General features: G+C 42.1%; 1 protein-coding gene across 3 annotated transcripts; it reads right to left on the bottom strand.

Annotated features, from left to right (window-relative positions):
* Positions 1–336: 336 nt before the first annotated feature.
* LOC117413245 (RING finger protein 44-like) lies at positions 337–22,230 on the bottom strand. Of its 3 annotated transcripts, none has more exons than XM_034022127.3 (11): positions 21,924–22,230; positions 11,615–11,808; positions 10,061–10,283; positions 9,612–9,782; positions 8,030–8,203; positions 6,986–7,147; positions 6,439–6,554; positions 6,145–6,232; positions 5,508–5,629; positions 5,114–5,213; positions 337–4,907 (listed from the first exon to the last, which is right to left on the bottom strand). In XM_034022127.3, exons 2-11 carry the CDS (start codon positions 11,719–11,721, stop codon positions 4,845–4,847), a joined length of 1,326 nt encoding a protein of 441 aa, XP_033878018.1. In that variant the 5' UTR covers positions 11,722–11,808; positions 21,924–22,230; the 3' UTR covers positions 337–4,844. The 3 variants fall into 3 exon arrangements, with proteins under 3 accessions (XP_033878018.1, XP_033878016.1, XP_033878017.1); XM_034022125.3 differs by lacking the exon at positions 21,924–22,230 and adding an exon at positions 14,900–15,423; XM_034022126.3 differs by lacking the exon at positions 21,924–22,230 and adding an exon at positions 14,900–15,415 and having other exon boundaries at positions 9,663–9,782.
* Between the last annotated feature and the right edge of the window lie 4,653 nt (positions 22,231–26,883).

The following is a 26,883-nucleotide window of genomic DNA, read 5'->3' as shown; positions in this document are numbered from 1 at the left end:
AATTCAGCTGTTCAATTGGGCTAAATGAAGAAAGAGGCAATGCTGCTGCTTTGAACACATCACTACAGTGAGCTGATCTGAACAGGGGGGTAGCACCCCAATCCTGTGAGCTGGATGCAGAACCTCATCGTCCTGATCATTCACTGTCACTGCACAGCCTGTGAACAGAGGACACGTCCAGCACTCTTACTTACCACAAAACATCTCCACCTTTACAGGGCTGCTGCCAGAGACTGGTTCAGGGGAAATGCATGCACAATAAGCACACCAAAGCGACTTGCTGTATTTTACAGTTATTAAGGTGCATTCTACGTTAATAACACAGAGACAATATGATACTGGTATACATCATACATTTATTAGTGAACAACCCTTTCAAATCAGCCACAACAATTAAAAAAAATATGATTGCACTACTCGGTAAAGCAGAACTAGCAACTTTCATTTAAAAAAAGTACAAATCTTAAAAATTTCAAATCGGTATACAGATGTATATATATAATACAGTATAACTAGTTAAATGTTAAATGCTACAAACAATATGATTCTAATGGAATGGAAAAAAATATATAGCATTAAAAACCATTTTCCTATATATATATATATATTAGCATTTTTTTTTTTTCAAATACAAACATGGCAAAAATGAGGTAACTGTAAATGTGCAAGTACCAAAGCAAAAATATCTTCCTAACACAGAACACATGCCCTGACACCCTTCAAGGGAGCTGCCTGCACACCAGACTAGCTCCCCCTAGGGACCAGGGTGTATTATAACAGTAAACAATCCACTATCCCACCACAGCAAAAACCATCGGTAAACAATCAGTGGCATCTACAGAGCAATCAACAAATCACAAGTCCTAAAGAATTTTAGCTGCTTATTGGAGTACATTTTGCATCACACAAGCTGTGAGATTTCTTTATTAATTGGATTACTGAAAGACTACAAGATTTCTGTTTTTTCCTGCTGAAATCTGAAGACCACACTGTAAGCTGCATCAGTACAACGTGGTACCAAGTGAACTGGTTTCAGTAAGTACAGTATTGGACATGCTCAGAAGCAACGGTTTCAATGCTGAACATTTGCACAACAAAAATGAGATTTTAGTTTGAAGTCTTTCATGTTGTTTCTGGGAATTAAATAAGAGAATTAGGATGGATGTTCCTAATTACAGTTCAATATAATACATGCTACTAATAAAAACAGCATAGAACTCAAAAAGAAATTAAGACATCTTGGGCATGGAAATGCCAACCCCCAAAATGGGCATTCATTTCATTTCTGTGGAAGAAGAATTAACAGGAACGTTTTTACTGTGAAATAAAAAAAAAATGACCTATATGGTTCAAAAGAGGATCTCAGCATCATACAATAATAAAACAAGAAGCTCAGGTATTAATGAACAGAATACAGGAAATACAAATTAAATGGATTTGGCAGATGAGACCTGAAGGATTAACAGACAAATCGGAACACTAACAAGATTATTAGAGTCGTGTTTATTTTCCAAATAAGCAGTGAAAGAGCCCCATCAAGCGCATTTTAAATCAGGTTTGGCATTTAGCTCCAAGACTTGATAAAAAAAAAGAACTGCAGTTGCAGAGGAGTTTTTAAATAACATTCATTCACTACTAGGGGGTCTCTAAATAACTCTGAAATTTACTTTAAGGCATTTTATTAATTGGAGATGGCAGTAGATGGCGCTGATGTGCATTTGCTCTGAATGCTGTCAATACTTGATGGATCCAAAATAAACTATTGCATTCCGTTTAAAGTGAATATAGCAACATCCTAAAAATATAGCATCTAGCACCGGATTACTGTATGGCTTTCAAATGTCTGTTTCCAACAGCGCCGCCTAGAGTCACAGGGGTATAACTGCACCAGGCAATCAAATCTAAATTATTTCTCAAGTCAGATTTAAATAAGAGAGCCTTATACTGTGCGAGAGAGAGAGAGAGCGCCTTTGGATTTTGAAACTACAAATAAATAAAATAAAATCTTGCAGTCTTTCAAGTGTATTACGAATGTGTGCAGTACAGTGCATGGCAGGTATCAGCTGAGCACAAAGTCCCCTCCCCTCCCCTCCCTAAAACCCACAGCCAACTAGAGCTAGCTAGAAAGCACTCCATATCTGGCAGACATGCATGCATATTGTGCACATTTAAACAGTGCCCCTTTCTAGATAGCTTTCACTCAAATTACACTTTTTTTTTTTTTTTTTTATCTTTTTTAAATCATGCAAACACCTTTATAAGTTTGGAAGTGGTTTAGGTAGGATAGTGTGTGCAAAGGCACACATTTAAAATAGGAACACAACCAGTGTATATATGTGTGTGTGTGTGTAATATATATATATATATATATATATATATATATATATATATATATATATATATATATATATATATATATATATGAGTCTATCATTCAAATACAAGAACACAGAAACAGACCGTTAACAGGTAGATTAACACACACTTCGATGATGGGCCGCAGTGACACATTGCCTATTTTATAGAGATATATATTTTATATACTTTTTTTTTTTCCTTGCATGCCTGTCTTTAAAAAGATGTGATATCCATTGCTCTCTGCAAAAAAAACAAAACTGAATGGAAATTGAACTGGTTGTATTAAAACCCCACGTAGAGCCTGCAGAAAACAAAAATACACTATATATATATATATATATATATATATATATATATATATATATATATATATATATATATATATTCTTTAAAAAAGCAAGGTATCTCCCCTTCATGGTAACATTTTGATTTCAAATTTGTTTTTGTTTCCTTTGATTTTTCTTAAATTGGAAAGCCCCTGAGTGAAATCTGTCACAATTCACAACATATTCAAATAAGAAAGGTTTCTATGCACACACATACCCCTCGTTAGCTCTGTGTATAGAGAGGCATATTCTACGTGGTGGGATATAGTCTATTCCAAATGGCTTTTGATAACAGCTACGATGAGGGCACTGGAGTCCTGCCAGGGCAAGCCTATGCCAGCAAGTCAAACCCCAGCTGAAGGGGTGAAAGCCTCCACTGTTTGTGTAAAGACTAGTTGCCAGAAAGTGTTCACTATGACAGTGCTACAATGGGTATTCCCTATGCACGAAGGACTCTCAAAGCCATTTAATATATCCTGAACCACCAGAGCATTGTGTTTAAGATCAGAGCAAGAGGGGCTGAGAGGGGAAAGTCCAGTGCATTACTCAGCAGAGCCAGCGACATTATCACTGATATTAGCACTGTGAACTCACCCCATTACTGTCACCAATAGTGAACACAGGTTACGCAGCTTGCTTAAACATTCTTCTGTCTTCAAAACAAGACAATGCAAGTGAAACATGTCTTGTTATGTAATACTCTTCAAGCTGTCTTTTAAAAACGCTGCATCTTGTACATGAGACCCGACAGAGATTTCGAAACAAACAGCCAACCTCATGGTATTGCTTCCACCTTATCCTTCCCAGAACCCTTCACTTTTCCAGAAGATACAAGCAAGAAATTAAAACAACCGAACACGTCTATAAAAAAAGGGTGAAAGGTGGCAGAGAAAGAACTGTTAGATCTTTAAAACTTCAGTGATACGTGTTTGTGCTTCTCAAGGTGTTGAAAGGCATAGCTGAAAATAAAGAGAGGAGTGTATTGAATATTTGGCTCACAAACAAGAAAAGCAGGCCTCCTCCAAGTCGGGAAGAAATGTCCCATTGATCTGCACACTCTGCAGGGTGCCATGCAGCCCCTTCAAGACTGCAAGCTGTCAATCACAAAACAAATCTAACAGGTCTCTACAGGGACGGGCAGAAAGCAGATCAACACCATGCTCTCAGTTACCCTAGTAATCCGCTTGATTAAGAAGTACTTGATCGCCATTTACATATTGCTCGGCTAAGTTAAGTCCATGCAATTCCCAGCATGCCTTGATTCCATCCATGGTACAAGGAGTTGCAGCTGGATGACTGTGTACTGCTGTGGTGGGGTGAGTATCCAGGGCTGTCTGTACTGTTCAGTAGAGCCCAGCAATGCTGCGTGTAAAACAGCAGCTTGTCCCATGTCTTTCTTTTTCTGTTGCCAAGTCGGTCAGTCTGGAACCATGCCCCCTGCTGGAGTAACAGTGGCGTTTGTTCCACAACCCACATTATTTCATGACTTCTTTGTTTGAAGTTTCATTACAAGCACACCTTGCCTCAGGCCTTAAAAAGATACTGCACCTTTTTACCACTGCAAGTCGTACTTTTTACGATAGCATTCAGCAATTCATTAAAAAAACAAAATCAAATACATTATTGCGTAACATACATTATTAACAACAAGTCACTTTGCCCATCACCTTTACAAACATGCATCTCAGACAGTGAAGCCTCCCTCCAGTGGAATGGTCCAGTTTTCTTCCACAATAACCTTGTTTTCCTAGTCTGCTGATTGCACAACCATTTCACCCCCCACACTCCCCCACTGTTGCAGTACTTGGAATGATTCTAGCATCAACTAGAAAACCAAATAAAACCAAAAGAGTTAAAACACAAGAACTGGTATTACATGTTAAATCTTTGGAGTATCAGAAACACAAGGGCGATCGCAAAAAGTACACACAACACAACTCCAGAACGTGGTGGCTATGCGGTTATACTAGGCAGTAGCTTTCATCAAACTTACACGATGCACAGCGGAGGTAAAACAGAGCCCCAAATACGATCCTAGATTGCTTATTGTTCAAGAGGAAAAGGCTCGGGGGAATACGGAGGGGTAGGCGGTAGGTTCCCGTTTCTCCAAGAGAACGGTCTCCATTTATTGTGCTGCTTCTTGTTGGTTAAAACAAAGTTTCACTCAACATCTCTGTGGATTTCTGAAGCGTCGGCTCGACAGATTGGACACGTGCGATTGCTCTGAAAAAAAAGAAATAAATACAATGTACAAACCCGGGGCACAGAGAACGGATTAAAAACAACGTACAAATATGAACACAACGTGAGCTTTTCCTATCCTAGCCTGAGAGCACGCCCAAAACTCCAATGAAACATTCAGTTACCATGCTGCATGACTATGGGACCTGGCAAAGAGGTGTTAAATAGAAAACCAATAAAACCCGTACCTTTAACCATTTGTCAACACACTTTGCGTGAAACTCGTGGTTGCAAGGCAAGACTCGCAGCAGCTGCCTGGACTCAAAATCACTAAAGCACACAACACACCTGTGAAGAAGAAAAAAGAAAAAGTACAATTTCAAGACTTTTTGGGGGGAAATCTTACAATGCCCATAATCAGTGTCCAATTCCATTTCCAGTCCCTTTCTAGAATCAATTCCCACTTCAAACGCCTTTGAAGGAACTGGAATTGATATTTTGATTTTAAAAAGGAATTGAAACTGAAAACCAGGAATTGCCCCTGCCCATAACAGAAATGAACAACCAACCCTAGTATTCTGCGTTCAAGACTAGAGGAGCTATCGCTGTTTTACCCGAACAGGCCAGTTAAAAGTCTCTTACAGAGTTTGTTCAGACTGGTGGTTCTCCTGGTTGAACCTGTAGGACGGAAGCTGCTCTATATCGGCTTTGGTGAGTCCGCGAGGTTTGGCCTCTCCCAGCCTCTCAGCAAGGTTCAGCAACGCCTGCAAAAACACCAAAGAATTGGTTTGCCAGGAATGCAGTCTTCGCTCCTGGGACTGAAGATTACAATGCAAAACAACTTCCAAACTGATCAGGAATCATCATGTCTTTCTATCATTAATAATTCACAATCGTTATCATTAATGCTCAAATGAAATGACCAATAACTTGATCATGAATGATCTTTATTTAATTAGGAAGTAGTCCTGTCAGGACCACACACTCCCAGATATAGATTACTGGACCTTGCCCAACTACTGCTTGCGCTGAATAAAAGTGACAGTAAGAACGTGACAGTGCAGGTCTCAGGATTCAGCAGGATTGGGGGGTCACGATACTGTGGGTCATTTGAATTGGCAAACACAGGATCCAGTAATGTGGAGGCCTGTGATCAGGGACCAGTGAGAAGACCCTTATAACAGAAGAGACAGCCAGCTGTAGACACTTCTAGTCTCTTAGAGTAATAGACCATATTCAGCCCTTTATCAGAGCAGACTGTACACAAGCCAGCTCTGACCTCATAGTTTTCCATCTCCACGTCATCCACATCTAGGTCCAGGCTGATGGCGGGTCCCACTGCAGTCGGAGGCACCGGAAGCATTGAGCTGCAGACACACAAGCCACAGCTGGTCACTTGCCCAGGCACCACCTCGGTGCCAGTTATCATTGGAAATGTCATGCTAGGAGGCTCCAGAAAACAGACGCATTCTAACAAAAATATGTTCCTTTAAAAGCCTGTATGCTGACAATCTCATTTGAATATCAACCCCCCCCCCCCCCCCCCCCCCCGCCGCCTCCTCGATATACTCACAGGAAGTACGGCAGGAAGCTGGGGTAGTATGGTGGCGGGGGTGGGGGAGGGGGCAGGGGTTGCTGTAGCCGGTACCTCTGCCCGCTCACACGCCTCGGCAGCACGTGAGGATATGGCTGGAGAGAGACGGAGAGAGAGATTGAAAAATGAAGTCACTGAAACGTACAGGGGTCGAGAACCACAAATAAGTCACTGAAGATCGGAGCTGCTTGTTCTGTTCCTCCAATGCCCATCCAAAGACAACAGACCATGTTAACACCACAACGAGGGACAGCAAGGTGTCTTTTTACCTTACATTGCCACAATATCCTCTAACAGCACGTCACCCACCTTATAATATTATCAGTCAATCTGAACAGGTGACTGTCCTGTTTCTTATCACATGAGTCTTCTTCAGTACATAATATATTTTATTTATAGATACAAATAATAAAGATCACAGGAATTGTGCTGTCACTTCTACCATGAGCGACAGGCTGTGCAAGCTGTCAGTCCCTTGCTTTTCTCGCAGTGTAATAAGATGAATACATTGAGTGCCGACACTCACCACTCCAAAGGGCAGCTCCTGGTGAAGAGGGTCGTGAGGGAGGTACTGGAGGGGCACAGACGGAGGCATTGCTGGTGGGTGGTGGGCAGGGGGGTAGGAGAACCCCCCCACAGGGTGCTGGTCCCCTCTCATCTCCACGTCGTTCTCTACCCTCTGCAAAGGCTGAAGCACAAACAGGAACCTCAAACCCCCAGGACCTCCATTCCTCGCCTCAGGAAGAGACAGGCAGGAACAGGCCTCTTTGCATTTGGAACAGTTTGCTTATAAACCGCTCCTGTTCATTTGAGCCCTTTTTTATAGTGATTAGGATAGAAGTCGGTTTTGCATTTAATAATGGTTAAGGTACAATCTATCTAAATTTACATGAAAAAAAAAAATTAAATAAATAAAACTTAGCCAACTTCATTTAAAAGAATCAGCCCTAAAGGATGTCATATTAACAAACAATTGTACAGAATAATATCTAACTTAGTGCCGCATGTTCAAGTCACCGTTCAAGTGCTCGCAAACAAGCTGTCTAAAAGAAAGGCCTAGGTCAAAAGTTTACCGGTGTTTTCCCACGGCTGTGCCACAGGCTGAGTCAGCTGATATAAATATCTTTGGGGAGTCCCCCTGACATTGTGACAAGCATTTAAAACACACGGGGATTCCTAACTACGGGCTCTATAGACAGCAACAGCTCTGATGTCATTTTGCTTTGATCAGGCGATGTTTATCCTGCAACAAACTGAACCTAAACATCTTGAGCTAAGCTACTTCGATATCATTTCCTGAAAACATCCCCTACAACAAGTTGAAGAAAAAAACTTGTGTTACTTGCGCTATATGCTGGTTCATACTTCAATCCACTGGGAGACATCCGTGTGATCAGCTAATGTTGAGAAAAATTCAACTCTGGCAACCAGTCACCCTTTTGAACATCAGACTGTTGCACGACTAGAGACGAGAAATCACCCTCAGAGACAAAGTGTGAACCAGCCTTTAGTCTAATCTGTACTTCCTGGAGTGAACACCTTGCAGGGAGGGTGTGTTTCCAGCACTCACCATGCGGGGGTGCTGTGGCTGCAGAGGGACGAACTGGCTCAGGGGAGCGAGGTGAGGCGGTTGGTGTGCCGGCACAGACGGAGGAGGGTGCAGTATAAAATGTTCGCTGGAGATCAGAGGCGGAAAGGCTTGGTAAGATACTGGCAAGTGCTGCATTGTGCAGGCTTGGATCAGCTGGAAACAAAACAAAAATACAGAACACATTACAATACAACAGATATACAACCCTGGAGCCCTAATACAGACTCGTCCTTGATTAGCAGGGGGAGTCAGGAAGGAATCAGTTGCAGTGCAGGCACAGTAAATCCAGATCGTTTCTCCAACATCAGTGGAAATCTTCCCAAAGACATCCTGCCAAAGTGGCTCTCATCTTGAGGGATTTGCCTGTCAAATGCATTTCTCCGAGTGCCACTCTCCCGGACAGGCGAGGATCTGAACTTTCTCCTACTTAATGAGCCAGGAACAAGCTGGAAAAATGCCAGGTGATGTTTAGCCTGCATCGGTGCACTGCCAAAAGGAAACACTTTTGCGCTTAACAGTCAATGTTACCAAACTGCAATGTTATCAAACTCCATCGTCTTCAGGTTACAGTTAGGGCACGAACAAAAACACCACAACTGAACAGCACTGATCATTCTGACTCACGTTTCTATTCAGATTTACTGGATCCAAACATTTGAACAACAATATGGGATAGGAAAACATATTTGCGACTGGGGTCTGCAGGAAAGGTCAAATGACAGCAAAACAATCAAGCTGTTAAACATATACAAGCTGTCTTAATAATAAAAAACAACAACACACATATAGTGGTATAAACATATATAATGCACAATACAAGGTGAAGTACAGAACAATACACATGGGCTAGCTAACATCCTACCTACCCCTGGGTTATTCAAACGGTGAAGCACGCTGTACTCATGAAACATTGTGAAATGCACTGGACTCGATCATCACGTTCCTCTGCAAGTTACTGTTGTTTCCTTTTACTGAAGCTGTGCAAAGTGTTTGTGGGATGGCCGTTTTTTTATTTTCTTGCTCCTCGTTCATTGCCCTGGTTTTGTCTCTCCTGCTGCAGAGCTCTAAGTGCTTAGCTGTGTGCTAATCCAAGTGCAAGCTGGCTCTACCCTTTCCATCAGCTGTCCCTTGTGAAATACAGCTGACTTCACACGAACACACCCCATTTGAATCACTATGCTACTCTGCTCCTGCAATCTCAAATCACAGCACTGAAAACCAGTAGTCAATATTGTTTGGGAGCAGCTGCTGAATATATAAGCTTGTGCCACCTGGTTTCAGATTAGTTAAACATGTCACTAAGCATGTTAAAGCTTAAAGATTTGTCCCTCTGAAAACTCACAATGGTGCAGAACGTATTACTACGAGTTAATACCTTGATAATTCGATCCCCTTCTTTGGTACTGCATTATTTACTGAAGCCAACATAAAGAAAGCGAATGTGTGCTGTTTATTTGTGTCTGCGCATTCCCCTAGCCTTGCTTCAACCCTGAGTTAGGAATGGGTGGGAATGGGTTGTATGGACATCACCGTCACTCCAGCCCTTCCCTTTCAAACTCACGGGAGGAGGAAGAAGACAGCAGAGCAGAGAGAGCTGTCTGCTCAACATTACCGAGCATGCTGGGAGCTGCTGAGTGCTGCACCCTGGGATAGGCTGGCCGGCGTGGATTGGGAAACCGTGGGTCGTCACCGTGGTAACCGTGTATGAAATCGGGACTGGCCCCTGATGCATCTGGAAGAGAAATCACACACACATATACCTGTAAAAACAAACCCAGCGCCAGCAGTGCTTCCATGTCAGTCAAGGGCTGCAGATCATGTGCAGCACACCAGAGAGCGTCTTCTCACCTTCTACAGGCAGCGTGCAGTCACTCAGTGAGCCTGCCAGCTAAAACAATGCATTACATCATGGGGAAGGATTAACAAAGCACATTACAGTAATTCAGAAAACCATTCCAACGCTGTTGTATTTAAGCCCATTAGACCAGCCTCCTCCCGGTGCCCCCCTACCTGCTCGTGAAGCTCCACCATGATGGGGTTCTGCTGAGGCGGGTGTGCGGCAGGGTGCAGCATTCGTGGCGGTACGCTGGTGTGACTGTACGGTCTTGACTCATCTAAAGAGAGCTGCTGCTGATGCTGCGTGAACAGCGCGTGGTGGAAATTCTCATCCTGATGCAAAGAGCTGTGCAACAAGGGTCTGTCTCGCCGCCCCCACTGCCGTCTCACTGGAGGGCTGCACAGAGAAAAGGAACAGTGGGAAAAACATGTGAAGAGCCAAGCTGGTGGAAAAGTGTCTTCCCCGAATTCTCCAAGGTGCCCCTGAAGTTTGTCTAAGCTCACCAATTGTGTCAGTCTGAGAGCGGCTGCTTTTTTTTGTAACACATACTCCATGCTGTGCAGTGCCCACTGCTGGAAAACCAACTAGACCACCCCCTTCTGAAGAGCAGCCATTCATGACGAATAAGAAAGAATTTGCTTCTTTTAATTGGCACCGGTACAATCCCCAAACTCAAGATGCTGTAGTATTGCTGAGTTTTGGTATCCAAATCTGAAATATTAGCCTGACGAGCACAGCCTGGATCTGAGCTCACAAAATTAAACTGGCAAGGGGTCAAAACACTTGTTATATTCCTGTGCCAAGCCAGGCCACCCCTCTGCTTCAACATTCAATACAAAAAAAAAAAGAACAGGAGTATCCAGAAACAGGTAACGAACTGAGTGAATTAGACCCTGCTTCTGTATCAGTGAGGGCCTGCAGGTAGCTGCTAATGTCGTTAGCTTTTGGGTGACAGCCAGTTCCACTTGTGTTGCTCTTCTTGATCAAGTAGAAACGCTGTCACTTTGGGAAACGGATCTCCTCTCTCTCAGCAGGGTTCATGCTGCCTATTCATAAATCATCAGCTTTAGGCTGCTGCAAATGTTGTTTTTATGTTAAATGTGAAAATTCAATACCATGCTGCTTGCAGAAGTAATGGCATGCTGTCTGCATTAGTAGGCACTAAGAAAGATGAGCCTATCAACCAAAATAACTGCTTCTATATGCGTGTTTAATAGAAGAATGAAATGAGACACAAAAAAAAAAGTTATAGGGTTCGTACTGAATAAATGTACACCATTAGAGGAGAATTCATTACAATTTCAGTCATACATTAAGTAAACAACTCAAGTGCAGAATTGAGTTATTAAAATATTTTTAACATTACAAAAGCAATACAAGGTGTTGATGGTTTATGGTCATATTTACTTATAATAATCCTGTTGTATACCATTGGGAGGCACTGTGATTTCAAACATACCTGTGTATTGTTTTGTATTCAAAGAATCCTCTTTCATTGTTCAGATAAGTGAGAAACATGCACTGTATTGACTCCGTTCAGTGAATTTGACCTGCTTTCTACAACATTAGCTATTTCACACTGCAGCTGTATAGATTTTGTTGGGCTGTAATGATGCAAGTTTAGTAATGTTCTGCAGTATTCATCAATGCAAAAATCTGAAAAACAACAGCACGCTAATGGTGCTCAGGTTTAATTTGAAGGTGGAAAAGAGCGTGGGTCTCCTCACCTCCTCCTGAGATGCGCTGGGATATTGCAGGGCTCCCCTGGGAATCTCCTCTGATTGAAGGGGGCAGTGGGTGGCCGCCTATTCACCGTGATTTCCCATGGTCGCATTGGTGACGTCGGGGGGCAAGTCAAGCTCTGCAGCGGGGGTACAGCGTGCTGGAGGCACTTGTGTCTCGACCTGGGATTGTCTTCACTCTGAAATAAAACAGCGCTCCCTTCAGTCAGTCACGCCAAACGGGTCCTTATTCCCAGACGGACCTCACTCCCAAAGCTTTTTGCATCAGTGTGAAAAAACAACACTAATGTTATACAACAGGAAACGAAGGGTAGGAATGTGCAGAGAACTCTTATTTTAACATAACATTCTTGCAAGAGAACAATGGGGAGAATTTATGCTTTTTATTGCTCCCGAAAAACTAAAACAGTGTTTGTGAAACGTATTAAAAACCCCAGTGAATTCCCCAGTGCAATGAGCCAGCTCATGTTAGTGTCCTGGGGAACACCGCAAAACACAACAGGCATAACATGAAGTCTTGAAGCTCCCTGTAACTGTATCATTTTTTAGTTCAATTTTCCAGGTGAGAGAGATGACTGTGCCGGAGACGAAATGCTGCAGTCTGTGAAGAAAGCTTAGCTTTTCAACATTTACAGTAGTTCTGAAACATCTCTACAGGAAGCTACTGTAGACTCAGTAAGGTGTCACTTAGAAGAATATATATATATTGTCCTCTGATGTGATTTCATTTTGGCACTTCTTTCAAACAAACTGCAGCTGCGAAAAACACTTGCTTTTAGTCACCTGCCCTCTTAAGTCATGTCATGCTGACAATATTATAAATCACTCTGACCTATCTTACGAATCTCAGGAAAAATAAAATACTGTACACAATGCATCCCGCATCAGTGTTTTCTATTTTTCCACTGCTTATTTCTTGATAGCCCTTTTCCCTGAGAGTTTATCAGCACTGGTTCAGTCTGCAGAAGACACACCGGCCTGCATGCATTCTTCTTTCCAACCTAGTGTTAAACCTGGTAATGCAAGCTTTACTCTTCAGAACAGTGAGGCTGTCATGGCAATGCAAAAAGAAAAAAAAAATACATGAGAACTACAGTGCCTTCAAGTGAATTACATGCTGCTACTGTAGAACTAGCATCTAATATTCATGAAAGTGGAGTATTACATTTTAGTTTTAATAGACAATTGATCTGGAGACCTCAAAATGCATTTGCCTCCTGGAATTCAAAGTGATACATCAGTAAGGCTGTCCTATGAGGTAGGTTTTTATGCATCTACAATGGGGTGTCAAAGAATAAAGTACAATATAGTACTGTAGTGTAAGTGCAAGGTCTATAACCCTCCGTCTCCCATTGCATAGCACTTCGATCCATTCCTGGTTTTACTGGGAGTTTAATAAGACCACACCTGGGCTTGCTACATACACACTGTGGCTAATCAAGCTCGTACTAAAACCTGGCATGGGAGAAACTGCTATGCAACAGGAGTCTTATCTCTATCCCTGCAACAACATAGGTTGCCCTGTATCTCCTGGTTTGAATCCAGCAACCCTTCCAAGTCACTTCTCAATTCCACATCCCCGCTAATCAAGGGCAGCTCCTGTCAAGCTGTTTATGATGCATAATTAAGCATGAAAACAACAATTAGCCAGCCTCAATAACAGAATGCACTTCCCTTTGGATTACACATACAGAGACAATAAAAACCTGAGGCAGCTGCTGGGAGTCTAGTCCTTGTTGGCCCAGTAGTGCAGTACAGGGCAGTTCATTTCATACTGCACAACATAACGCGCACTGTCAGTGTGTCCCTATGAGAAGATGAAGTCCCATAGCAAGGGCTGTGATTGAACCAAAAACAACGACGTGCCCTTCAAAACAAGACAACGGTAGGGTATCTCCTGCAACGTGCAGTTCCTGTGTGAATGTGCGCACGGGCTGGCAGGGAGGAGGGACCGTCTGTTTGACTCATTCTGCTCATTTGTTAGGAGTTCATCATACAGCGCAGTTCTGGGGCTGCACTATCGCTCCAGTGATTTAGAGAGTGTAAAGAAAGACCGGGTTCTCCAGCTGTTTAATTCCACTTTAAGAAACCGAGTACAAACTGTTCAGTGTCTTTGCAGCGCAGTGAAAAGCAGCCCTTCAGTAATGAGTTTCAAGTGATTACTCAACTCATTTACATTGCAAATCGGGACACTGCAGACAGTTTGCGAAGCATTTCCTGTAACACACACACGCACACTCACGCAACTGGCAGATTATTTTTTAAAGCAGACATAATGTTTCATCTTGCGAGTTCCTGACACTACACAGATGTCATTTTGCTTAGTTTTAAATCCTTTAAAAAGGGACAATAAATCTCAGTTCTTCCTTAAGTTTATTCCAAGACCATGGAGCTAGAAAACGGAATGTCTTTATTGCAAATTCAGTACGAACCCTAGGAGTGTGAGATCTAAGATTATAAATATCAATTAGCAATTTATTAAGGCAATAGTGTTTTGCCAAGGATAGCCTTATAAACAATTATGTACCAATGTTTCAATCTTCGACAAGATACATCTATACTGTAGGAATCACAAGAATGGCCACGATAACCGAGTTAATAACATGCATGCCAGTAGCCTCGTGGTTGTGTTTCCTGCCGACACTGTTCTCTCAGCCACCAGGCGTGTTGCTGGTAAAATGGGTCCCTGCAGCTTTAAGAGGAGACAGCGCAGACAGGCCACGTGCTCACACAGAAACCAAGCAACAACAAAGGAAACGGCACAAAGAAAACCGCCGTTTCCGTGTGTTAAAAGCATCCCGTCGTATTTATTAGATCGGAAGACCCGATTTTAAAAAAAATAATTCGCTCTACACAATTTAAATCTGTAAACCGATTTCTAAATAACACAACAACAAAGACAACGTCGGAAATCGCCTTCATTTCCATCTTCAACAACATCTGTAAAATAAACAGTTCGGGTTGCTACACGTGCAAGGGAATCAAATTCGTATTTCCAGGCTTATCGTAAACATGTTTTATCTAAATAATGCAATATATACATTTTTGTAACACAGTACGTGGGTGGTTAGTTATATCACAAGGTAACAGAAAAAAGAAATCCACAATCCTCATCTTTAACTTCACAATAGGGCTGACGATACGTTATTAAATCGGATGTAAAACAACAATCAGGAAATGAAATCCTAACTAACATGCAGCCGTTACAAACAAATGAGAAATTAAGGTATTTTCCTTTACATTTAGACATCGGTTCAAAAATGTACTTACCAACTCAGCAAAACAGTGTTGAATGCAAAGATGCATGTACTATGATACGACCTCTCCCGAATGACGCCTGCTTGGTGTATTTCCCTATCTCGTAGAAGTGATTACAATATTTCACAATAACTTCTGCAGATCTGCGACACTGTCAATATCGTAGCAAGTGCATGCTTTTCTTGTACCGTAGCCCACAATACACATCCAGGTATTTATTAGCAACACGCACTGATCTTCCTGTTTCTTTGTTTTTCTCCCCTAACTTCTATTTTTCCAGCTCGGTATATTTCGTAACCAGAACTGTTTAAATGCTACAACAACAACACTTTAAAAGAGAGTCCAGATTCTGGTGTCAGATTTTGAATTATTTTTGTAACTGCCTCTTTAAGAACTGCCACTGTTGGAATCCAACAAACAACAATATTTGATTCTCAGCATTCTAATCCGCGTGTGGCCGTCTCTCTGAAGCGAAAGGAACATGCATGTAGCAATGCGCGTCCACGACGAGGCCACGCCCTCAGTCCTAGTCCCCTACCCGCGCGTCCACAACATCCCACCCTTCCTGCCTCAAATACACGTCCCATTTCCAATTCACCCGGCCATTTAAAACCTGCAGAAATCGAAGTGGTTTTGCTTACCAGAGATAAAGAAAGGGCTTGCATTTATTAAACCAAAACAGCAATATAAATTTATACTACCCACAGCACCCTGACTGACACACACCAACACAGACCCCAGTCCTGTCCAGCACACACTATCCACAGCACCCTGACTGACACACATCAACACAGACCCCAGTCCTGTCCAGCACACACTATCCACAGCACCCTGACTGACACACATCAACACAGACCCCAGTCCTGTCCTGCACACACTATCCACAGCACCCTGACTGACACACATCAACACAGACCCCAGTCCTGTCCTGCACACACTATCCACAGCACCCTGACTGACACACATCAACACAGACCCCAGTCCTGTCCAGCACACACTATCCACAGCACCCTGACTGACACACATCAACACAGACCCCAGTCCTGTCCAGCACACACTATCCACAGCACCCTGACTGACACACACCAACACACACCCCAGTCCTGTCCAGCACACACTATCCACAGCACCCTGACTGACACACATCAACACAGACCCGTCCTGTCCAGCACACACTATCCACAGCACCCTGACTGACACACATCAACACAGACCCCAGTCCTGTCCAGCACACACTATCCACAGCACCCTGACTGACACACATCAACACAGACCCCAGTCCTGTCCAGCACACACTATCCACAGCACCCTGACTGACACACATCAACACAGACCCCAGTCCTGTCCAGCACACACTATCCACAGCACCCTGACTGACACACACCAACACAGACCCCAGTCCTGTCCAGGTCAACAGTTCCATAGGATACACCCTGATACGCGTTGTGGCTTTGCTTATCACGGAGTTCCAGGCTGCAATATCATGGCCTCATGATAATGATAGTGTTTTACAATGTTCCCTTCCCATCGAAAACAATTCTGAAATACACAGAGGAGTTTAGTATCTCGTTATAAGCTACTGTATACTGGTCAACAATATATATATATATATATATATATATATATATATATATATATATATATATATATATATATATATATATATATAATTTTGCCTGTGGACCCCAAAATAACTAGGTCTTCTATATGGATGGGAACGTTTCTGTGAAGAACCAGCTGAGCTAGAGAAAGTGTCTGGAAAGTTGTTTTGACAACATGTTTTTATCAGAGTTGTAAATGCAACATCTGGAGGGGACACCTTACTTCCAGCTGATTGGCTGGGTTAAGAGGCGGTGTTGTACAAAGGAAGCCGCTATGACAAAACAATGCATTTGTAAGGAACACCCTGAACGCTCTTTTCAACTGTGGCGGTTCAGTAGGACAAACACAGAGCTGTGGTCGTCTGTTCTGCCGTCTCAGAATGGCTGCATCCAATTCCTTCCCCTTTGTCTTCCTAACGTCTCTCTGTGAAGAGGGCCCGTTTCCACACAGGCCTCCTGACTGTGACACTCGAGTCTGCCCTGGCTGACGGTCTCTGGCACAGTGCTGTATCTTCCCCTGCTGGTTCCCCGCATTCAAAACCAGGCAGTCTTGAGAGCAGACAGTCTCGGAACTCAAACAATAGCTGCTTGTTCAGCAATAAAACAATCCAGCTGGCGGGTCTGGGCTGCGAATGCTTTGTCACCCGAGTCCCTGTTTGTAGACCTGGTGGACAGCGATGTTCACTTCCCCGTTTAGTACAAGATAGAACCAAACATATACTGTCATTTAGATAGGATTTTATTGCTGGTACACTACATCTACATGTACCATATATATATATATATATATATATATATATATACACACACACACACACACACACATACACACAGTACATGTTATTTCACTACAGTACTGTAGCATAATATTTTGTTCAGCACAAAATGTGAATGTAAATGTCCACTTATGTTATGAAGTATTGGTGATATATAGTGATACACAGTCTGCAATAATTACCTGTGCAAGTTTATAAAACACTAAGTCGTTACAGTGCTGCATGAAGATTTTTTTTCCAGACGATTCCGTTTTTATTTTTAGAATAGCTGTGAAAGTTTGACATGCCAGTACAGTGAACAGCTGCAGAACGAAGGCAGATTCAACACTGGAATAAGCTGAACCCCCCTCATTCTGTAAAGTAGGGAGGGAGGGAGGATTTCATTCTCTGCTACAGGGCAGTCATTCCTTGGCTTTGAGGTTATCTTGTTAAATGTGACACGTACTGTCCACTTCCAAGGTTAGGTAAAGTGACTTAGGAGGTTTTTAAGCCATTTCACAAAGCGTGCTGTACAGCTGGAGTACACCAGATAAACCTGGGTGATGCAAGGAGATCTCCCACTATCCTTTATAACAGTGTATCACATAACCATAGGAAAACTGCAAAAATACTATACAAAGATACAGTGGTAAACTTTTATAAGAGAGCATTTGTGAACCCGATGCATGTGTTGAATAATTTCAGATATTATAAAGCCTGTTCTCAATGCACAGCAGCTGGCTCTAGTGTATAAAGTGAAGACACTTTCCTTTTACACACTGTACTGGAAGAAGATGAATCACACATGAAATCATTACACACCCTTATGTATAAATGATCCAAGGCCCCCAGCACCTACATTTCAGATTGCAGAGAGCCCCAGCACGCCTGAGGAACCATCTGCTGTTCCTGGTCTTACAGTAAAGTGAAATACAGAGGGCTTGAGCTGCACAAGTGCTTGAATATCTGCCTTGTTCTATCATTCACAGTGTGTCTACTGTAGCTTAGAACATAATGCTCTCAAACATTTCATTATTACTGGGGGAATTACACTCCATTAGAGACAGCGGGGATGATGTCCATCCTTATTGCAAAGCCATTGCTACTCAACCCTAACCTGAAGAAACCACTCCACTAGTCTCTGTGGCCAATCAGTACCTGGTATCACTACACTATAGTCCTGTGCATTTCTGATTTGGGCTCGTGTCCAGGGGTCCGCGAGACTACGCTGAAGCCCACGAGGAGTCTGTTCCCCTGGGTCACCTTCTTCCCATCAGCAGCACTGCCCCTGTCCTGCAGCAGCACGAAGGCAAGCACAGCCCATCACATAAAGCAGACAGCATGGCTCTGTGTGAGAGCAGCACTGATTTAGAACTACCCGTTCATGGTTAGCCAACGTTACTGTTCCCTTGGATGAAAACGGTGCGCATTTGGTGCTGGAGAATATGCAGTTCAATAAATGCGGCCCAGCTCAGAAAGAGTTCACCACATGATTGGCTTGATCGGTATGTCTGTTTCACACCCCTGGAAAGAGTCAACCTCCACGATGATTTCCCCAAAACAACTGGCCTTTTTCAAAGCTAAGCACCAGAGTATTCAGCATTGTCAACGTCACAGCAATCTCTGCAACAAGGGCAAAACACTATTTCCCAGTCCCACAATGGACAGTGACGTCTTAAATCCACTCCCACACGTCTCTGGATTATTACAATCTCACGCAGGAACTCCTAATATAAGAAAGGCTTGTAAAGGGCCAGTCGAGTGAATTAACAGTGTTGGCAAGGAAGTGAACGCCCATCTTTTCACATCCAGACACTTTATTACAATTAAAAAAGAGCCTAGTGTCAGCTGATCATCTCTAAAACATTTCCCTATTAAAAAAGAAATAAATAATTCCATACACCTTACTGCATGAAGAGTCCAGACAGGAATCATTAATCATGCCCCTTACACACGGTTACCATGTGACTCCATGTACACTGGGACACTTTGGGACAGTTCAGACTTTTCAATGCCTCTTTTGCAAGTTGAAAAGCCTGAAGTGTCCCGGTGCACATGGAGTCATATGGTAACCCTACCCTTACATTAGCTACCAGCTCAAACTACAGTACAGAAAAGTAAAACAAGGTGTTATTACAAATACACACCTTTGCTTGAAAATAGGACCCCGAGTGTTTGCAAGAACTATCAGTTTTGCAGATTCAGGGATGGAAATCAGACTCCTATTGCATAGCAGTTTCACCCAGTTCTGCTTTTATTACAAGCTTGATTATCCAGCGTATAGGTAACAAGCTCAGGTGAGTCTCACTGAATGGATCTAACTGCTGTGCCTGGGATTGTGTTTCAGAAGGTCTGCCCTGATGGTGGGATTTGCATGTGCAGCTGCAGCCACTGCTCTGGCAGGTAATGAATACAGAGATGGAAAAATCTCTGCTTCCCTGGGTCACCAACGACTGTCTGAGTGATTTAATGAATGGATTAGATCAGCACTGTATGGAGCACTTGCTTTGAGTTGTGGTATACAGTAAGCCACAGTGTTTCGATACATGTATGATTTAAAATGCAGATAACTGCCAACAAATCTGCTGTACTTGCATGGGATTCACCAGTTGAACAGGACTGAATTAAAGGTGGAACTGATTACAAGGACCCTTGATTTAAGTATAAAAGATGCACTTTTGGAAAGCTGAAATCTCACCCTAACCCACTGCCATTCCACTCTCTGTGCCTCTATCTGATACGCAGTGCTGCAGGAGAGGAAGACTGTACTGGGTAGGCAGACTGACTCACCTTCCTTAGTCAAATGAGTCACTGTCACGCCTTTCAGGGTTTCTTAAAGAACAGGCTGTGGAAACACTGTTTGTATATGTAACAACTTGTAAGGGAGGGAAGAAAAAGCCTAGAGAAATCACCAAGGCCAGTCTGCACAGCGCACTGTTACCATGTGCCATGCAGAACCTCAGTGCAATGCACAACCCCACATGAATACTGTTGGGTGTCATATTGTTCAAAGTGAGACACACTCACAACACTCAGCTTAGGTAGTGATCACCCCTCTTCACAACCCTGCTGAAAACCGCTGGAGAGCTGGAGAGCACTCCCAAGGGAACTTGAACAAATATGTACTGGCCTCTCACTATGTACATCCCCAAACAATGTTTAGAACCAGCAGAAAAAAAAACAACTGTGTGCAGAAAAAGACAGATACATTATATATATATATATATATATATATATATATATATATATATATATATATATGTGTGTGTGTGTGTGTGTGTTTGTGTGTGTGTGTGTGTGTGTATGTATATGTATGTGTATATAGATATATATAATATATATATATATATATATATATATATATATATATATATATATATATATATTATAGATAGATCGATAGATCGATTTTTTTAAAAATCAAATCTGATTGGCTCATCTCTGGAATGCTACTAAAATGGCACACGTAAAAAAACAATGCGTTATGTTAATCTATATTATACAGAAGTTATTAAGTTTCTAGAGACAGAGAATGGAGGAGTACTTTGGAGACACAGTACTCTACATGTATATTATTAGGAGACGCAACCGACCCTGGCGTGCAGCTTTTAAACTAAGCTATACTGTGTATCACAAACTTGGATAAGCAGCTGTATAGCAGAAGTGGAGAAGGAGCTTTGAACATTTATTAGAATATCATTTAAGGTTCTGTGAATACTCCTGTCACACACACACACCTGCAGGCAGCTGTACACAGGCTCAGGGTTTAAAAAGGGGAAATGAGCTGTACCAACTTCCCTAGACGTAGGGTCTGCTGCAGCTTTGAACATGGATTATGTAAGAGTAAAGCAGTTTGCCGCAAGCAACACACACACAAAAAACAAAAACCACAGAACTAATTAAATGTTGCACTAAAAACGTGATGATAATATTTGTGTGGAACATGTACCCGAGTACTATTGATTTGATCACTTGTCAGTCTTTTCTAAACAATCATGAAACATAAAATCAGCGTGCAAAATGCACCGAAACCGTGCCACTAATATACATTAACGCAGGGTTTAAAGGAAGTCGAGCATGGCTATTTTTAAACTTCACGGGACGCTGCAACCTACATAATTCAGACACAAACAGTACAAGGATATACACCTTTTGCAACGATATTGTACAACTAGATTTCAATGCAAAACAAGTCTCGTCAAGCTCGTATTTAATATATAAACGATCAGCCTAGCCTACGCATGCCCGACTCCTCTTGATCTCCGAGTTGTTTTAATACTATGCTAATGGTAATCCAGCACAACACTGTAATTGTGCAGCAGCACAGTCTACACAGCCAGGCCTCTCTACCCGTCCCAATGCAGAACAACACTGCAATGTTGCAGCCCCGGCGGTAATTCCGGGTTAAATAAAAACGATGCAGACGCAGCGTTATAGAATGTCCTTAGTCTTTACAATGAACACATATAGAGATTTCAACCCGAGCACTGCAATGTGTACTAGCACTAATTTAATGCTGAATAGAAACATGACAACATACAAAACTAGGAGGGGCTCCGGACTGCTAAAAACCAGAAAGGCAATATGCAAACCTCTGAAAACCGGATTCCTCGCAAAACAACGCAGCTAAACCCCCAACCACGTCGAAAGAATAACAACAGAAAAGCTCCGATCGGTTACCTGATTGTTAATTTGCAGGCATGTTATCCCTCGATCTGTCCCATTATAATCCCTTTTCTCATCTCTTTCATATTTTCAGTGCATCGCTACCCTGTCTCGAGCTGTTCCTGCACAATGGAACAGTCCGTGGGTTTGACCATATCGGTCAAAAAAAAAGGGTACGTACGCCCTTACAGGGATTCTCTCCGCCTCGGCTTATATCATTTTTGTAGCATTTTAGCAGAAAAACATTCATTTAGATCCACTATGATTAATCTATAACGAGCGAATGTGTGCCCTGATGCCTGCTTGAAGACTTAGCAAAGCGGCGTCCGTTATGCAGTTCACCCCCTTTCTTCTTCATTTTGACAGAGCTGAATGTGTATTGCGCAGAAGGTTACCGTAATGACTTTATAAAACGGACAGTATTTTATCACTCCCCTTCCCAATGTCATGTTTCAGAGTCGATGAAGAAGATGTCGTGTGTTTGCATGTAGGTCACTTCATCTACCGCGTGGAAACAAATTGCATTTACTTGTCTGTCTGCAAGTACGTGTTTCCCAGCCAGTAATCGGCGTGCAGTTGGTTTGTGGCGATCGTTGTTTCTTGCTATTGGCTTGAGTTACATAAGATCCGAAGGGTTGGTCCTGTGCTTGACAATGCTGCTGAGTGCAGTGTAGTCAGTTCCTTCAACTCACTATACATGCCATAGCAGTATGATGTCATCCCCCTAGCTAGACCCCGCAATATAACAGCCAGCAGGGCATTCGCTGCGGTATTACGCTAATAGCTTTTTAGTAGATTAGAGAGAGTCGTTATTCTTACCAGTTCAATAAATAAATCACTACAAATGTTAACACTGGGAAATACTTACATGTTGGTTTGCAGGTTTATCATACCGATAGCAATTACATCATTTAAACTATTCTTCCATTTAAATCACCTCCTTGAATTATGGTGTTTTGATGGAGGAGCTTATTGTGGGTGCTCGGTGGGCAGGTGTTTCCCTGTATAGAGCAAATTACAGTCTCTCTCAATGAAGGTGGCTCAACCCAGACTCGACTCCCGTACAGTGGTGACCTGGTGAACTGGGAGGGGGCGAGTCGTCTCTTCCACTCCTGGTCTCTGTTCCAGAGTTGTTAATTATGTAATTTGACCCGTTAAACCCAGTGCATGGCCCTCCAGGACCGGGATTGGATACCACTGTTTTTGAGCATTAGTCACAGTTCCTCCTTAATTATTGCAGGGTGCACACATCCTGCAGAGCTTGCAAACCCTGATTATTTGTGCTAGAAGCCTGACAAACAGATGATTCTCTTATTGTTTTCCATTGGCATTATCAAAGAGTGCAGGATTCCAACCAGGTCCTTAGTTTCTTATCTGCACACCCACGTAAATGACAGAGCTGGTGGTCAGCAAGGCTCTGGACTCCTCGCTTCACACATGCACAATATAGCTGGAACAAGGTCCTGAGTGTATGGAAAGAGCCACACGTGAGGAAACACTGTGTTATATTGATACACCATTTCTATTGATAGAAAAATATCTGAGATACATGTCATTTCATTACTATTTCACTAGGTGGCAGTATATGCATTGCTATACTCTAACCCGATGACATCACTGCACGATTGCTCTCTTTATAAAACACATTGTACAGTATACCTATGTCACTGCTGCGTTGAGAATGTTTATGAATACAATACAATTTGATATTCATATTACGTTCTTTATTGTCAATGTCAAACTTGTAATCCAAAAAACAGACTTTGACTGCCAGGACTGCATTAGTAGCCCTGCTGTTTAATGTGAGTTTGTAAATGTCAGTTAGACCAATTAGAAAATGGTGCATGTCTGAGCCTCACAATAGCCTATTTCCACAGCTTGAAACCTCGGTCCACATCGTATATATATATATATATATATATATATATATATATATATATATATATATATATATATATATATATATATATATAGCTTGTGATTAGCTAAGCCACAGGCAGTTCTTTCAAATTCATTATCTAACGTTCAAGATCACATGGCAGGTGGAAAGTGTTTAGGGGTTTACATTCTTTACAGTGTCCTCCTGAATTCCTTTGCAGGAAGTATGAGCATTACTTGGTCTGGTTCTATTTGACGTTAGACTTTAGCCCAAGTGATTAGCACTGTGATTTGTGATAAAGCAGACCTCTGGAATTCACACTTTGCCCCTTCGAGTAGTCCTGCCAGTGCCATCGCTGACTGTTTTAAATCTCCTGTAAAACAAACCACACCCCCATGGCAACGCTCTTTTGCCCCTTTCGTGTAAAATAAAAGATGAATTATGACACTCACGCTGTGATGATTCACGTTGATGCTTCCTCTACAGAGATGCCTGACAGCCACGGCTAATCAAATGCATGCATATTTAGATGCAGTTTTCTTCGGATCTCAGCTAGATTTAAACTGCTGTTCCTAAGCATGGGAGGCCCTGCCATACCCTGCGTGCTTTCAAGGTCCTGTTTGGAACATGGTCCTGGATTGGAATGACTCAAACTGAGCATCACTCATATAACACAGCTGCCATTGCCTCCAGTCCACAGAAAGGATAGTTTGCTGAATAACCCAACAGCCCAGAGTTGGTCAGGTACAGTGCTGTCTCTATACTAGTAATGGAAACAGCTTTAACCCAGATTCTCAAGGTAAACAAGGCTGAGGCCTTGTGATGCAGCTGCACACCTCAGTTACCATGGAGGCTTTACACTCTGCTGGGTGTTAATAAAACACAAACAGACGTCAAATGACCAGGAGCCCAATAAACTGGATCTAATGAAGCTTCCTGACAAGACATTCCAGTTTGCAATTCTTCTTATTAGTTATAGAATTGTAACTGCTTGGGGTTTTTTTCATTTTAGAAAAAAAAGTTCTTAGAACGATTTTGAGTAAATGGATACAACAGAAAAGTTGATAGATTGAAGCAAATATAGAGGTTTTTTTTTATGATTTCCAGGAACTTTTTTTCTGTTCAAAAACCCAGACAGCTGACTCTTACAATGAAGTGATTTAATCCATGTTAGCTATTGATGATAACATACTGTGTAACGATGCTTAATTGTTAATAAAATACAGTTTTCTCACCGACAGTTACCATACTGGGTAATGACACGCCACCATTCGCAAACCATTACCACGATGGAGAACACACACGAGTCCCCAGATTTCACTGCAGTGATTTCTCATTGTACAATTCCAGATTTCATAGATACTGTTAGCTCGCTTACACACAGCCACGTTCTGGATGTGTAAACCAGGTACTGGAAATAACAAGGGCACACTACATTTGTAGTTGTTAATTATGCGGCACAGATTCTTCTTATACTCTCATACAAATACATTAAAAACCCATCAGGGTCCATTTGAAAAGATTAAAAGAATGAGAAAGCAATGCGATAAAGGTCAATGTGTCAGTGTTTATATTATATTATCACAAACTCCTGTGCTGCTTCTTTTTTTGTTTTTTTTTTGCTTGTCGTTTTGTGCCCAGTCTCCACCCTGTTACATAAGGCCTAGGCTGTTTGCAGAGACAAACTATACTAGAGCCCTGAACTCCTGCAATGTGGAGCCCTCTTATATAAGTTTGCCACAGTTAATTTGCATGGTAATTTACCCCAGCTTTTCCCATGGTTTTACTAAACATTTATCATGGTTTGCCATTGTTTTAATATGAGTAGACAGACCTCTCTGGGCTTTATAATATTTACCTGTTCTATGCACTGCTTTCATTATGATTTATTAAACTGGTCTGTAATTTAGTTGTTGGAAGGTTATGAATATCACTCTTTATTTTATTCATAGAACGAGAAAAAGAGAGGATTATTGTGTGAGTCTAAATTCTATGTTTAGCACAAAAAAAGAAATTCGGTCCAATGCAGAACAGCAGTGATGCACGGGTGACAAAATGTATAAAGAACGGCAAAACATTTTAACTCGCCCGAGCTTAGCTTCAGGTACAGGTCCTCTTGTTTCCGCAAACATTTATTTCTATCTCATAATATCACCTTTGGACCTACACGACAATACTGTTTGTTTTATCTCCAGTAACATCCAGTCCATAACCGCCCTGTTCTTTCAGCTGCACTTTACCCCCAACTGTAGAAGATGAACGGTTGACAGCGGTGACAAACTCAGTCTACACCCATTCATAACAGATGGACTCTTTGAGTTATCCTGTCCAGAGCTGTTTATAAATATCTGATTAGGTCATTATATCAAATGTCCTCCACAGCCCATAACAAATGTGCCGCACCAAAAGCACTAAAAACAAATCCTTCACGGGTGTGTATTTTTTTTTTAAATTTATTAGTTGGCAGTTGATTTTACTCCGTTTTTCTCCCAATTTGAAATATCCATTGTATTTTAGGCTCGGCTCACCGCTACCACCCCTGCGCTGACTCGGGAGCGGCGAAGACGAACACACGCTGTCCCGCGAAACGTGTTAATTCTGTATAAAAAACAAACTTCTAATTCTCTCTAAAACAATTGAAAAGAGTTTCACAAACTACAAACTTGACATTGACTTACGTTCTTAAAGATCTGTGTTCACAGAGCTCTTTAAATTCTTAGCTGTATTTGCTACCTCTGTCATGGTGCTGAATTCAAGATGGAAACAGTGCTGTGAATGGGGAGAGGGTTAACACAGCGGTCCTGTGAGTGCAGTCCAGAAGTGAGTGAGGGGCAAGAGGAAAAGGGGCACAGAAGATCAAATCAACGGCTGCCAGGCATCATGAATTGATAGGTTTCCATGGATTAATTAGTCTTCAATCCACGACTCTACGAAATTCCTTCCAATTAGTGGAAACACAACAGCCCCTCTGTTTCAATGAATGGCCTAAATGTAGGTCAGGGTCTTCTTCTGTGTTGTGCTGTAGTTAATAACGAAATGAATAAATTAACAACACTCAAGAGTATTATGCTTGGTCTGGATTAAGATATCGTCGTG

This window comes from Acipenser ruthenus, chromosome 23, assembly GCF_902713425.1.
Source record: "Acipenser ruthenus chromosome 23, fAciRut3.2 maternal haplotype, whole genome shotgun sequence".
NCBI lineage: Eukaryota > Metazoa > Chordata > Actinopteri > Acipenseriformes > Acipenseridae > Acipenser > Acipenser ruthenus.
Note: the sequence above shows the minus strand (reverse complement) of the source record. Positions and strands in the feature narration are given on the sequence as shown.